Raw genomic sequence first — 14,711 nt, forward strand, 5'->3', positions numbered from 1 at the left:
ATTTTGCATACAACTCAATCATGAGATTTCATGGAACAAAATTTGATGTTGTAAAGGAGATGTCAGGCTTCTCCACAAATAAACAAGAAATTTTGATATTGGATTCATCGATGCCAATAGAGTATCATCATTTTGGAAATATTAATGCCATTATTATGATTTACCCCAAAGTATGTAACATGTGCTTCCTTAGTACTTCCATGATTATATAGAAGAAATGTTTTTGTATGATATGGTACAATTTATATTATAGACCATATATCCATCTGCAAAATTACTCATAAGAGTATTTCTAAAATGGATATATTTATTAAAAATAAAATTTAATGAATAATTTTTTTATTTTAGCATGTACTTAGTGATTTTAAAAATCCTATGAATGTACAATTGGTGCGCTTGCAATTAAAAGGGTCATATAAAGCTTTCCAAAATTTCCCATTTTGATTTCTCCTATTATGTTGTCAATTTTTAAAATGTTAAGAAAGAACCCATTTCTGCCTAGATTATCAATTTTATTTTTGTTAAATGGTGAAATATTCTTATCATCCCGTTAGAAAAAGGAAGACCATTGCTCCAAAAAAAAGCAAGAATGCTTTAATTATTTTTTAACTTAAAAATTAATATCAAGCCTATGATACTTGGAACAGATTTTTAAGCTATGTGCACTTAGCATATCTGCTTTCTCGAAAATCAGTATTTTGGCATTTCAAACTCACCACACTATTTGCATCCCTCCCTCCACAGAGCAAAAGAAGACCATCTGAGCGCGCACTTGCAGTTGCATACCTAATCAAGAAGAAAGGAACTAAATTTAGAGTTTTTTGCTTTTTTTTAGACAGATGAACTCATATAACAGAATCAAAAATGTCCAAAGCCATTTTTTCCCGTATGTTAGCCAAATTTAAATCTAACAACTTAGACATATTTAGCATTGACACTTACAAGAATTATTTCCTTTGCAGGTGCATGAACATTTCTCATATAACATTGGGCTTCAATATACAAAATATGAGGCAAATGCATGGACAGAGATGGAACAGATAACAGGCGAGACGAGCAAAAGAGAAGAAAGGAAGAAAAGTTTAAAAAACTTGATTAATCTCAAACTGCTCAGAGAAAAAATAATAAACATTCTACTAAGGAATCAAGAACACATCTTCATATCATAAGTAGAAATTTATTGACAAAAATTTGAATTACAAAACATCCTGCACGGAACTCCCAATAACATGGAGCCCTTGCGTAAATGTAATATGCTGAAGCAAAAAAAATCTTTTCTTCAATATTATAATATCTAGGATTATCTCACAGTTTCATTTTAATTTTATTTAGTGAATTATATTGATTTTATTTATTGCAAATTAGATGATAAGATTTTTTTTCAAATTATCTCCCCTTATTCTCACCACTCCCGTCTCTATCTCCCATGATTATCTCTCTTAACCAATAGATCATTTAATAATTCAATATCTCAATCTCCTGGAACCCATCTCACCATCTCACTCAAGAAGAAAAAGCTATAATACGAAATGTGTGTTGTAATACCCATCATGTGTTGTTGTGCCACTGAACTATCTACAACACTTAGTATCTAAGCCCTAATATCTTGTTTCCTCTCTCTTAAAGTCCTTGTTTTTCAAAATGGATGTTACGTCCCTTTTAGCAAAAGAAATTCGGATTTGCTCTGCAACTAGTGGAGAATGACAAAAGGTAAGGTTTTAAGGCATTCTTGCTTATAATTCTTCTTGCAAAAATTTTTGTCACAACTCAATATGCTTTAGAACACACTCATGACTACAAAAATCCCCAAGCAATAGTGGCAATGAGGATGATTCACTTGATAAAAACATGCCTTCTAATGTAGTGGTGGTAGTTCCTACTTCTTTCTGTATGATTTGTACACAAAACTTTGAATGAAGTTTAGATCATGCCTTCAAATTAGAGTCTTCCCAAATAGCTAGCCTAATGGTTGAGAATGAACCCAAACCTACTCATAAGATTAGTGATCTAGACCCACCTAGGGTTTTTGCTCTAGCTGGTCATCTAAATGCTAGGGATATTAGTAATTCAAATTATCTATTTGTTGGCTTTTATGTTAGAATTTCTAGCACAAAAGATCTAGAAAAATAAGTTTCAAATTCTATATACCAAAAGGGAAAAAAAAACAAAATAATATATCATCACTTTCCAAAATATATATATTAATGAGCTTCAATTTCGACATTTTGATGAGGACCCTTAGGATTCCTCCCATCAGATGTTGGTTCATTTGTGCCTATTGGCCTTGACGATGTATTTTGAGTTTAATTTCCTTTTCATCTAGCAAAATTATGCAATTGCTTCATAATATACTCTTTCATTGACTGATAATAAAATTTGTTTTGCTTAAAAAAAGAAAGCCTCCTTTCTTCAACTCTCTCATATCAAAGAAGAAATAAAGCAAAGGCATTCATAAAAAAAAAAGGAAGAAGAAGATCAACAAGAAATTCATTGTCAGTAGTCAATCATCAAGCTTGTATCAAATCAATAATTCTTCTACATCATAACAACTCTTTCAACATTGTCAAGAATATTAAAGGCGGTAATTTAATATACCTATTTCATTCATTTGAGCATGAGAAAGGGATTAAATCTGGAAGCATTCTACATGGATGTATGGCACATATTTGGAACTATGTATGTTTTATATATGTAGGTTTACAAATGAACTTAAAAATCAACTCTATTTAGAGTTTCCTAAGAGTTCAGAGAATAAAACAAATCTATAATTCCATGTTCATGGAAATTTCATGAGGAATTGCCTATGAAAAGAATCATTTTAGGAAGTCATTTAAGCTAATAAATCTTAGTAGAGAAAAAACATCAAACTAGCAAATTATAGCGCCCTAGAAAGAAATGCATGACGTTCATGTCCCATAAAATTGTATAGTCAAGATTAACAAGATACAAATCCCAGAGCATTTCCGGTTTGGGCTACCAACTAAGTGCCTGCAAATGGTAATTCAGCATATTTAACCTAATGTATGCTACATTAAAGTTAATGACTTGTAGCTAAATTTTCTGACTCTGAAGATTGCAATTTGGACCAACTTGGCTATCCAAGCAAAGACTTAAAGCGTCATAGACATTAGACTGGTATTATCCTAAATAGCCATTGTGATCAAAGCCTGAGTAAGAAAGGTTATGAACTAGCTTAAGTCGACAAAAAGATTGCCGTTAGTCCCAAATTTAGATCAAAAAGGTTAAAAAAAGTTGTTAAGTCGACAACCAATCATAAAATTTAAGACAAAAATGATAAAATGAATCCAACTTTGGATTTTACTAGTGCTAGGGTATTCCCCATAAGTAACGCACCACATCCTGGCCCATTATAGTGAACAGTAGGTCAAGGTTTTTTAGGACCAGCATACATGTCAATGGCATGTGTCATGGCGCATGACACAGCACGGCCCACGTACGGCACTATTTTCTTAGCATAGCACAATGCATCGGAATAGCGCGGGCTATAAACACTATGCATGGGCAAAGCAATATAGTGCAAGGCGCAAATAGCGCATGCAATTTTATTGACATGTTATAAAATTTTAATTATAATTAATATTTTAAGATTTGCATATTAATATCATAATTAATTATTAAAAATAATAAAAGACTTAATTTTTTATAGGATTTATAGATTTTGTTGTTGCTGTTTGACATGACTTAGGCTAAATTATGCTTAAATCCCGCTCAAATTTATTGGCTTAAGTTTTTTGTAGGATTTAAAGTAGTCATTTTTCCTGTTCATCAAGATATTTATGCTCAAATCAACCTATCGTTTGTTATATATATAATTTTATATTGTGTGCATTGTTTTAATTGGCCCGCACCATGCCGTGGCTCCACGGGAAACTTTCCGCTATGCTGTTCCATTCGGTGTTAAAAAGTAGGGGACTATCAGGCATAGTGTGCCACAACTTAGCCTAATATGGAGAAAAGTAAGCAAGTAATGGTTATGACATCAATATCAAGTGATGCAACACAAGTTTAAATTATTATTGTGAAAAGTGAACAAGAGTTAGATCTAAAGCTATGATTAGATTTTCTATATAAATTTGAGAACTTTGCATAAAAAACGAGATAATTTGTGAAAGCAATGTTTAGACGAAGAATAAACATAACATTACTTGTTCAAAAAATGATGTGAAACAACCAGGAAATTTTAGGAAATAATAAAATTATTGCAAATTCGCTTACTTTAAGATTAATGAATCGTAAGAACTAGCTTTAAGAATTATCCTTTGAAATTTTGCTCATGTATGTTGTTACACTTTTGAGAGAACAGATCACTTTAAAATAAATCAGAAATTATAATAAAACTAAATGTACTGGTAATAATAATCCGCAGGCTAATATAAAGAACTTTCACCTTGAGTTTCCCTCTTGCACTCACACTCTTTGAGAGGCTTTAGTGGAGAGAGACCGTTAGCAAACTAAGCTATGCCACTAGGACGGTGACGACACCCATGGTCTTGAGCCACGGGAGGGTAGTCGGAGAAGGAGGCACAGGTGGACGTCCGATGAGCTGCCACTGTTCGGAAGGTCGTTGTTCGCAAATCATCTCGGCGAGATGGTAGAGTATGCGATCTACGTAGCCTTCGACTGGGTCGTCGAATTCCCAGTTGGGATCAAAGAAGGGTGATTGCGAGATATCAATTTGTCCTTGAGAGTTGTATGTGAATCCGTGATCAACTTCAGGATCTATCATCCAAGAAAATGGGGATCTTATTTATTGTGCACCTTGGCAATGTGGGAAGCCGACGGCTAAAGCAAGAGGATGAGAGGAGTGGAGAGCCGACGGGTGGGGTGGGTTTGGCTAGAGAGGGGAACGGGTAGGTTAGGGAGGGGTTTTGGGATTTTAGAATAATTACTAAGGTAAGTAATTAATCTAGAGAATTAAAGAGAGATAAGGGAAATAAGAATTCAATTTTGAATCCTAAATTAGGGAAAGATAGGAGGGGGGCGGCAGCATGCATGGGAGTTGAGGAGATTGGGGAGGGAAATAAATGCTTCCTAATTCATTATCTTAAATCAGGAAACAAGTAATGGAATCAAATCTAATTTTAAATTTGAATGACTTTAATTTGAACACTTGCCAAATTTAGATAGGTTAATTTTGGGAAGTACTTGAAATTTCAATTTTGAATTTCAAATAGGTTTAAAGTCCTTCCCAAATTGACTTATCTATTTTAGGCAAGCAATTATGATGATTGAAATCATCATCAAGGGGATTCAAAGAAGGGGGGCGGTGGCTAGGGTTTGGGTTGGAGATGAAAGGGGTCGGTTTTGGGTTGGGTAGGCCGGCCCTAAGGTGGGAGAGGGGGAAGAGAGCCGTCAGGTTTAGGATGGGGAGGATGGTTGGTGGCCGACGGTGGGGGTTTGGGGATGGGATGGCCGGCGACTTGGCACCCAAGGGTGGTATGGCTGGCGGTTGGAAGCAAGGGAGAGGTGACCACAAGCCTGGAGCTACTCTGCGACTAGTGGGTATTGCTTTGCCCACACTTGGGACTTCACCACTCAAGAACTTACAAGCTTAAGAGAAAGAAATTCTGGAATTTTACTAAGCAATCATCAAAAACCAATACAAAGACTAGGGCCACTATATATAGGCCTCAACAATGAACAAAAAAACAAAGACACATATGCCCTCCGGGCTACAACTCACTAAACTCCCTTGTAGGGGTACAAAGGTCAACTAAAACAAATAATAAAATAATACTAATACAATAACATAAAGAACACATAAATAGATGATCCTGATCGTGGTCGTCGATCCGCAATGTCTCCTGTAATAGACGCGCTAGAATCTTCTACTGATGTCCTCATCACAAAAATTAAATGAAAACATGAAAAAATCCAAGAACATTGTGAGAGTTATAAGTTATTGACATTGAAACGGTTAATAATAGGAATAGGGCTGAGATAGTTTTGTAGAGTGTTATAAAATAAAACTATTGAGGTGATGAGGGTTAGTGATAAGATGGTTTATATAAAAATAATTATTGATGAGAATATTATAAATGTTGCCCCTCAAGTTGGATTAGAAAATAATTTTATAAAAATAGTTTTTGGACAAATGAACACTAAAGAATTAAATAATATTAATAAGCTCTAATAGGATGACCTCGAAGAGGATTCATGATGGTATGGAATAAGAGATAAATGTAATGTAAGAAGCTCTATTTGATTTCACAATAACAATCTTAATATAGTTAACATATAATATATACATAAAAAAAACAAGAATATTTAGTTGCTCATAAATATAGAGCAAAAAAATCATAAATAAACTTATTTTTGCTTCAAAGTAAAGAAAACAATCCAAAGAACTAATTGCTTAGGATAAGGTAATGGAATTTGAAATGTAAAAAATTATTAATCAAGTAAGATAAGTTGTTAACATAGCAAAATTTGAATTATTTAACTCAAAAATCAAACATAAGTAAAAAATAGGAAATCACTCAAAAATTATTGTCTTTTGTTTGTTTTAGATTGAGCTCGAATGAAGACAACTAGTCAAGCTCATCTCAAATCAAACTTGAACTAAGCAAAGCCTAGATCAAATTGATCTATATCTCAGAGCGGAAATGCAATGTATATGTGTATATTTAAGCATATGTTTTGATTCTAATTAATGCACATATACTTTAATACATTTATACATATATATGAGCCTATGTATGATGCAGTATGAATAGAAACTATAATGTGGTGCAGAAGTAAACTAGAATGGAATGAGGAAGTGAGATCATGTAATGTTCATGCAAATCTTTCTTTGACAAAAATTCTTTAAAAATTTATGTTAAGCTTCAAAAAGTGATGAACAAAGTGATTACAAATACAAAGAATCTAACAATAAAAATATGATTCGATTAAGAACTATGTTAACTAATGCAAGATTCTTAGCCTTAAATTGTATGGAAAGCAATTGCAAGCTAGAAAAGGATATAATAGTGATAGAGTCAGCAAAGTCGGTGACATAAGCAGGGATAACTTGAAGTTAATCTCCACAAATAGTCCCTTGTTGAGTTCATCTTCTTCCTTCATTGAAAGTACTTCTCCAAAGGTATGCACTCACTCACTCAAGAGGTCCTTTACTTATGAGGGAAAGAACACAATTAAAAACAAAGTGGCAAGAAATCAAAGCCTTCATTCAACATTACTTGGTTTCTATGAAATAAGACCCAACATATACAAACTTCACAAGAGGAGACCAAGAGAAATGGAGAAGGAAGTGGATTAAATGCTTTGTGGAGTTTGAAAGGTCTTGTAAGAATCTCAGGATAATAAGGGGGGTTTCCAAAGTGTTTTAAGTTGTTTTCAGGGAGAATTGCATGCAAAGCATTCGAGGAGAAGAGAGGAGGAAATGGAAGCTACTTTATAGAGGGAGAGAGAGGAAGTGATGTGGAGTCAAACATTATGAGATGGCAGTCAAAGTCAGGATAATGTGGTGTTCAAGGTCAAGAAGCAATAAAATTGGTAAAATGAAGGTCGAAAATTGGCTCAAACATAGGAATGGGCATGTCTCTTGCTCAACCAACTAAAAACTACATGACTCATGCACACTAGTGGCCCATAATGAAAGATTCAATATACATAAGAAAAGTTGAAAATACATGAAGAAGATCAATTGTTGCATATATAACATAAGACTCATGACCATGGTTTAAAATTGCACAATAAGAGGCGCGTCTCAGCGCAATTTCTTCCATTTAAACCTCAAAGCCTATGCAATGAGTTCAAGATTTGAGGCGTACGCCTCAAGTTTACTGCGGTTGAGAGGCATCCGCCTCTAAAAATTATGCTCGGTACTAAGCAGTACATGCTCGGTACTGAGCAGTACATGCTCGGTACCACTAGGTAAATGCTCGGTACCGAGCCGTACCGCTTGGTACCGAGCAGGTATATGTGCGCCTTGAGCAGTACATGCTCGGTACTGAGCAGTACATGCTCGGTACTGAGCAGTACATGCTCGGTACTGAGCAGTATATGCTCGGTACTGAGTAGTACATGATCGGTACCACTAGGTACATTCTCGGTACCGAGCCAGTACCGCTCGGTACCGCTCAAAATAACTCTTACAATAAAATTTTGTTCTGGTACCGCTCAAAACAACTCTTATATGTTAATGAAAAGAATACTGTGATTTGGGAAAGATGGAGTTTGAGTTGAACTATATTTCATGTTGTTTTATTATTAGGATATTTTGATTTCACTTCATATCTTGTGCATTTTTATGTTTTATACAATGTTTAAAATTGCGTATTCGGGTATTGAGGCGTTTTTCATTCGTGAGGCGAGGTGTAGGCCTCAAGGCGTTTTAAGGCGTAAGCCTTAAAATCAAAAGATTGCGTAAACATAAAATGATAAATTTTTTATATACTGCTGAGTGAATAATATAAAACATAAAAAACATAATATATGAAGTGAAATCAAAATATCCTAATAATAAGACAACATGAAATTTAATTCAACTCAAAATTCTATCTTTCCCAAATCCCAATATTCTTTTCATTAACATATAATTCCAATTTCCAAAAATAAATAGCAATGACATATCACATAAGAACTCATAAGTCATCAGCACTGTCATCGCTAAGGAGTTCTTCATTTGAATCAACATTATGATGAACTGCTCTCTCCCGTACCTCCTCTCCTATAGAGTCCAATGTGGGGCATTTACTTCAAGATTTATGTAAGTTTTAATATATATAGCGTGAGGCCTAAGCCTCATGCCAGTGAAGCGAGGCGGGCCTCAAGGCGGGCCTCAACCAAGTTGAGGCACAAGCCTCATAAAAAAAAAAATCGAGGCGTAAGCATCGAGGCGTTTTTTACTGGAATTGCGCAAAGGCGGGCCTCAAGGCGAGCCTCATATTACGCAATTTTAAACCATGGTTTTATATATTATTTACTCATTACTCTATATACAAAATTTATCATTTTCTGTTTACGCAATTTTTTTATTTAAAGGCTTACGCCTCAAAACGCCTTGAGGCTTATGCCTCGCCTCACGAACGAAAAATGCCTCAATACCCGAATACGCAACTTTAAACATTGCTCATGACACACATAAACTCTATTAAACTAGCCTTTAAAATATAACATGCATCAATGCATGTACGTAAGACTAAGAATTTGTTTTAGGGGGTTTAAATCAAATCAATTTTTTGGACCAACAAAGCTTGAATCAAAGCTGACGAGTCATGCCAAGCTCAAATCACGTTCAGATCAAACTAAGACAATATTTATCTCAGCTCAAGATTGGATTGAAGGACTTCAAGATGAGCTTGAGACAAGAATGGATCGGAATGAGATTAGATCGTTAATAATTTTAGTTGAGTCAAAACTGACATGATAAGATGGCTAATTCCAATAATAAGAATCTTAGGAGAGTCTTAAAAAGTAAGTTGATTGTGCACTGAGGACAAAATAAAAGGCTGTAAATGAAAAGAAATGTACTTTTAAAGATTAAGGAAAAGAAATAAGCATTTAAAGAGTAGCAAAAAATTTAATACTAAATAGATTTTTTATGATTATAAAAAGCAAAAAAAGACAAAAAAAGAGTGTAGTGAGTGAAGAAGAAATTATAATTTTGATATTTTATATAATAGGCTTGGTACTGAAAAAGATAATGAGAATATATATATATATATATATATATATAGATGACATACTTGTTAACATTAAGGAAATTCTAGGAGGTTTTGCAATGAGTTGGTTAATAAATCTTTGAAAAAAAATTAATACTAAACTAGTTCAAATTATTAGGGAAAAAATATTTTGTTAGTAATACTTTAGAATAAAAAAAAAAGTTAAAGAGTGTGCTAATTATAAAGAAATCAACCTTGAGTCATTATATGAAACTATTGGAGAGAGTAATAGAGCATAAACAAAAAAAACTACATCTTATGAGAATCAACTTAATTTCATATCAGAAAAATCTACTATAGAGTGATCATTATGTTGAGGCGATTAATGGAAAGTATGGAGAGCAAATAAAGGATTTTAATGTGATTTTTATTGATCATAAGAAGCATATAATTGAGAGCTAAAAAAAAATGGTGTGCATGCATGCCAAAAGTAAGTTTAAGTTACTAAATATATGATCATGAAAATATTACTAGCATTAGAAGCATTTGTTAAGGTGGTTCATGCCCCTGTGATTGTGGTACCTAACTGCAATGGTCCATTGCCATCCCAACCAATGGAGTTTTAATGATTTAGCAAGCAATTTCATGCCAATGAATAGAGTGACTAATGTTCTCTTTTATGCAATCAAATAATAAGAGATGGAATATGACTATATTAGGGCCTTATGTGGCTCAGTAGCAGTATTTAACATTGTTGTGTTTTATCACATGGATTGGAGTGAATACCATCTACCTAAACAACTAATGTTTGGGGTGAGTGCACCACATCTCTGCTGGTGACACATGCACATGGGCTGCCACAACAAATGCACTCTAGATGTATACAACCATTTCAGTACGAAAATAATAATAATATTAAATGCCAAGCATTGAATTATGAGAATCCATTATTTTTAAAAAAACCATCTATCAAATCAAAGATCATGTAATTATCCCACATAACATAACATGTATTATGAAATCAAATGGTATGGCATGACAGAAATTCTTTTTCAGGAAAGGGAAAAAAGGCACTCACATGCATGGAGGTGGGCCTTCACCTTCTGGCTCCAACTTTCTCCACTCATAGGGTTTAGCAGCAGTGTCCAACGCCCAAACATCAGCTAAAGGTCTCTTACCTAGAAAATTGCAGAAGTTTACTTCTCAAACATTTCAGGAACCAAAATAGTTAAAGGTAAAATGTTGATTGATATCATCCCGAGATAGTATTGTGCATGCAAATAAAAACCTACCATCATTTCCACCAATGCATAATAGAAACCTCTGACCGACTAAAGCCATAACATGACCATAGCGTGGCCCAGGTCCAGGTCCTTGAACAACCACCCTGTGATAATAATTACAAAACTTTCAACAAAGATATCCGCATTATTGGCAAAAAAATGTCTAACTAATAAATCTTGCAATTACCTATGCCATCGTGGACGTTGTTGTGTTAAGTCCAAGACATGAAGATCCTCTGCCGACAAACCAGCTGGGCCAATCCCACCCTACATTTCCAACAGAGATTGATAAAATTCAAAATGTTCTCTAACTATTTTTCCTGATAATAGAACTCCAAGTTTTCATTAGTATCTAATAGTGAAATCAATCAATGTTATAGAACCCAAACCTGAATTACCACCATTGTGCCCACAGCAGTTGCAACATGTGCAGCTCTTGGTGAGGGTGGTTCTCCAACTGGAGTGAGCCTAGAACCACATAAAAGCATAATCACCATTTACATATGTTAATTATGGGGAAAAAAAGCAAGTCAAAAAGAACAATTTTGACCCCTTTACCAATAAGAATAATTTTTAAAATTCAGCACTTAAATCCCTATACATTTGCAAACAAGAACAACTAGAAACTAAGCAAATGAGAGAAAATTAATATCCTAATACTTGATCTTCTTCCTCACCTCTCCCACCATTGCATTTTTCTATGATTTGAACAAAAATTGACATATAACTCCAATAAAAATTAGCTCACCCAATGACTCATCAAACAGCAGATTATGCAACCAGATATCTAATTTTCTAGTAGAATCTCTATATCCTATCAACGGAATCCATCTCATATTATGAGGAGGTGGTATGCCAAGAATAATATCCTTGTGGTTTTTTGAAATTTGGAGTCCCAATAGGATTCTCGGAAAACATATTCTAAGGTAAAATAATTGGGTTGCATCAGGCATAGACAAGGTTTGGGTGCAACCATGTTATGAGGAGTTGGTATGCAAAGAATAATATCCTAATGATTTTTTTTTAAATGTGGAGTCCCGATTGGATACTTGAAAAACGAACTCAAATACAATAATTGGGTTGCATCAAGCATAGCTAAAATTTGGGTGCAAGCGGATTGGTCCAACCTAATGTTCCATTATGGTCCGGTCTAGCTCTATTTTTTTACTAGGGTTAGACAAACCGTGGGGTAAAGGTGCCCAAAACTCTAGTAGAATACAAGAATTTCAGGACGAGTTCTCAAAAATATCAGGCTGATAAACTTTGATAGAATACTTAAGTTGCACCAAAAACCTAATAGAATACCATATCAGGAAAACATTCTGGTAGAATATTAGGGTTGGCAAAACTTAGATAGAGTTCTAAGGTTGCATGTAAAACCGGGTAAAATACTAAATTTGTGCTCAAACTTGGTACAATAACAGAATTGCATCCAAACCCATGTAAAATACTTGGGTTTGAAGCAACACAAGCAGAAACACTCACATACAAGGCCAAGTTCATGAGCATTCAAAGTTAGATGGAGTAGTTTTATAACTGACAAAACCATTATTAAACTTAGTTTATCATTTGGGTAAAGTGTTATAATTAAAAAAAATGAAAACTAAGGAGCTTTACAACTAACTAAAAATCATCATCCTTGACAACAAAAGAAGCAAACTAGAGGAGTTGATAAAATTTTAAAAAATGGAAAAAAAAAAAAAACATTTTCTGGCTATAAACCTCCAGTGTAGTTAATAAAATTAAAAGCAACAATGAACTTGGGCAAGTAGAAAAAGCTAACGGAGCTGATAATTTTGAACCAAGCTAAGAAGCATACCTCGTCCATCTGTTCCCCAGCACATCATAACAATGAACATCAGCAGTTGCACCAGCCAGCCCTGCAAGCGAAGAGAATGCCACCAATTTCAGAGAACATGAAAGTGATATATGAGACCCTTCTCTCCATGACTGAGTATAAAAAATGACTAGCTTCAACTCCCAATTTCAAAGAAAAAGCAACCTGAATTATTCTTAAATTCAAACACAACCTCCGTCCTTTTAACTTATTTTTCATTTATCACAGCGCGTAAATATAGAATCATTGTCCACCCATTCAAATAAATCAAGTGTTTCCAAAGAATCCAATAGCCCGCTCACCAAGCTACTTCTTTACAATCTCTTTTAAATTTTGCATGCAAAGCTAGATTACGAAACTTCCTCGAACATGATAAGGAAAAGAAAGGACAAACACTCACGGATGCCGGCGCTACCGGCTGAAGAGGGTGGCGTGGCCGAGTTGCCCTCGAGTGCCGTGGCGCCCCCGAAGAGGATCAGCCTTGGGCCGATATACCCGGGCGTCCCTTCCTCACCAACAGCCGCTACCGCCGTGAGCGTATGACCGCAGCGCGACCCCGGCCCATCCTCCTTCTTCTCAATGATCGCGTTCACAACCGAGTACGTCGGAGCCGGCCTAGGCCCAGCCACAGGAACCGCGGCAGGTGCCGGCTGCTGCTGTGGATGCTGTGGCGGCTGAGGATCATGATAGAGGTTTGCGGCAGTTGAATCGTGGTCAGATTCAGCGGACATGGACGAGTCTACGTCCATACCTGTGCTGCGCCACAGATCGGAAGAAAATGGACTGAAGGCTCGACCTAGAAGAACCACAGCGCATTCCTCCGAAGCCGCAGCAGCGACATCATTGAGCCCTTAACAGCCGATTTGTGCCCAGTTGTGTGATGGAAGCTTATGGAATCAGGGAAAAGAGCAGGAGAAGAGGGTCCCACCGTCTCTCTCCCCCTCTCTCCTCTTCGAGATCTTTGCTTCGGCCTTTCCGGGCGCCGCCAGAAGACAATTCACCGGCTGAAAAGAAGAAGACGCGCGAGTGGGATCGAATTTTAATAACGAATCAGGAAAAGCTAGATAGAGAGAGAAAGCGAGAGAGGCGATGACGACGGCGAAGAAGAAGCGAAGACGAAGGAATGGGATTATGGGAGCGGAGGAGAGAGAAAGAGAGGGATAATACCCGGCCCACCTCCCGTGCTTTTCTTTATTTTTAATGCTTACCTCATTTGTTTTTCAATTGGATTTCAGTGGCCTGAATCGAGTGCTTTGCACTATAGATCTTATAACTCGACTCGATATTATTAGATTTTAAATGACTAATAATAATCGTATTTGGACTTATTCACATTCGAATTTTATGTCTCACTTTGAATTTTGATTGAATATTATTCAAACTTTGGTGGAATGTGATTAGAGCTTCAAACTATGATTTAAGCTGTAGTTTAATTATGTTCAAGTCGGATTCGAGCCGCACTTCTAATTTATTCGAAGAAAATTTGAGCAAAGTTTTAGTAAGGCTCGAGTGGGGCTCAAGCAAATTTAAAAATATACTCGAATTTGATTCGAATAAGGTTTTAATAGGGAGGTTCTAGCAAAAATCAAACAAAGACGGAATAGAATTTGAACTTGATTTGAACCAGGTTCAAATTTTATTCTAAGGGTTCGAACTTTTTCAAACTTAGATTCAAATAAGATATTATAGCATATAATATATCAGTTTTCTATTTTATTATTTAAGATAAGCAACGCATCATCATGATTATTAACATAACAACATTGAGTAGAATTAATAATTGAAATTACAACAATAATTGCATAAAATGAATCCACTCATTTACTCAATGTCAAATAGATATTATAGGCAAATCATCAAAATTTGAAAGGAAAAACTTCTAACATAAAAAAAGAATCAAATATTATAATTATGACAAGGAAAATTATTTAAGTCATGAAGGTGATGATCACTTGGCCCTTC

The 14,711-nt window shown here is 35.2% G+C and overlaps 1 protein-coding gene across 2 annotated transcripts in view; it reads right to left on the minus strand.

The window, feature by feature from the left end:
* The window catches only part of LOC110106819 (serine/threonine-protein phosphatase BSL3), a 49,326-nt gene extending 35,370 nt beyond the window's left edge, over positions 1-13,956 (minus strand). For both annotated transcript variants that reach the window (XR_002304298.2, XM_020836854.2), the window contains exons 1-7: positions 13,150-13,956; positions 12,732-12,792; positions 11,302-11,380; positions 11,100-11,179; positions 10,922-11,016; positions 10,708-10,807; positions 717-786 (exon numbers count right to left, since the gene is read on the minus strand). Coding sequence is in view for 1 of the 2 variants with exons in the window: in XM_020836854.2 (XP_020692513.1) it covers positions 717-786; positions 10,708-10,807; positions 10,922-11,016; positions 11,100-11,179; positions 11,302-11,380; positions 12,732-12,792; positions 13,150-13,498 (834 nt within the window). In the remaining variant the exon portion in view is untranslated. The remainder of the gene's footprint in view (positions 1-716; positions 787-10,707; positions 10,808-10,921; positions 11,017-11,099; positions 11,180-11,301; positions 11,381-12,731; positions 12,793-13,149) is intronic.
* Between the last annotated feature and the right edge of the window lie 755 nt (positions 13,957-14,711).

The sequence above is a fragment of the Dendrobium catenatum genome, unplaced genomic scaffold (assembly GCF_001605985.2).
Source record: "Dendrobium catenatum unplaced genomic scaffold, ASM160598v2 fragScaff_scaffold_273, whole genome shotgun sequence".
Lineage (NCBI taxonomy): Eukaryota > Viridiplantae > Streptophyta > Magnoliopsida > Asparagales > Orchidaceae > Dendrobium > Dendrobium catenatum.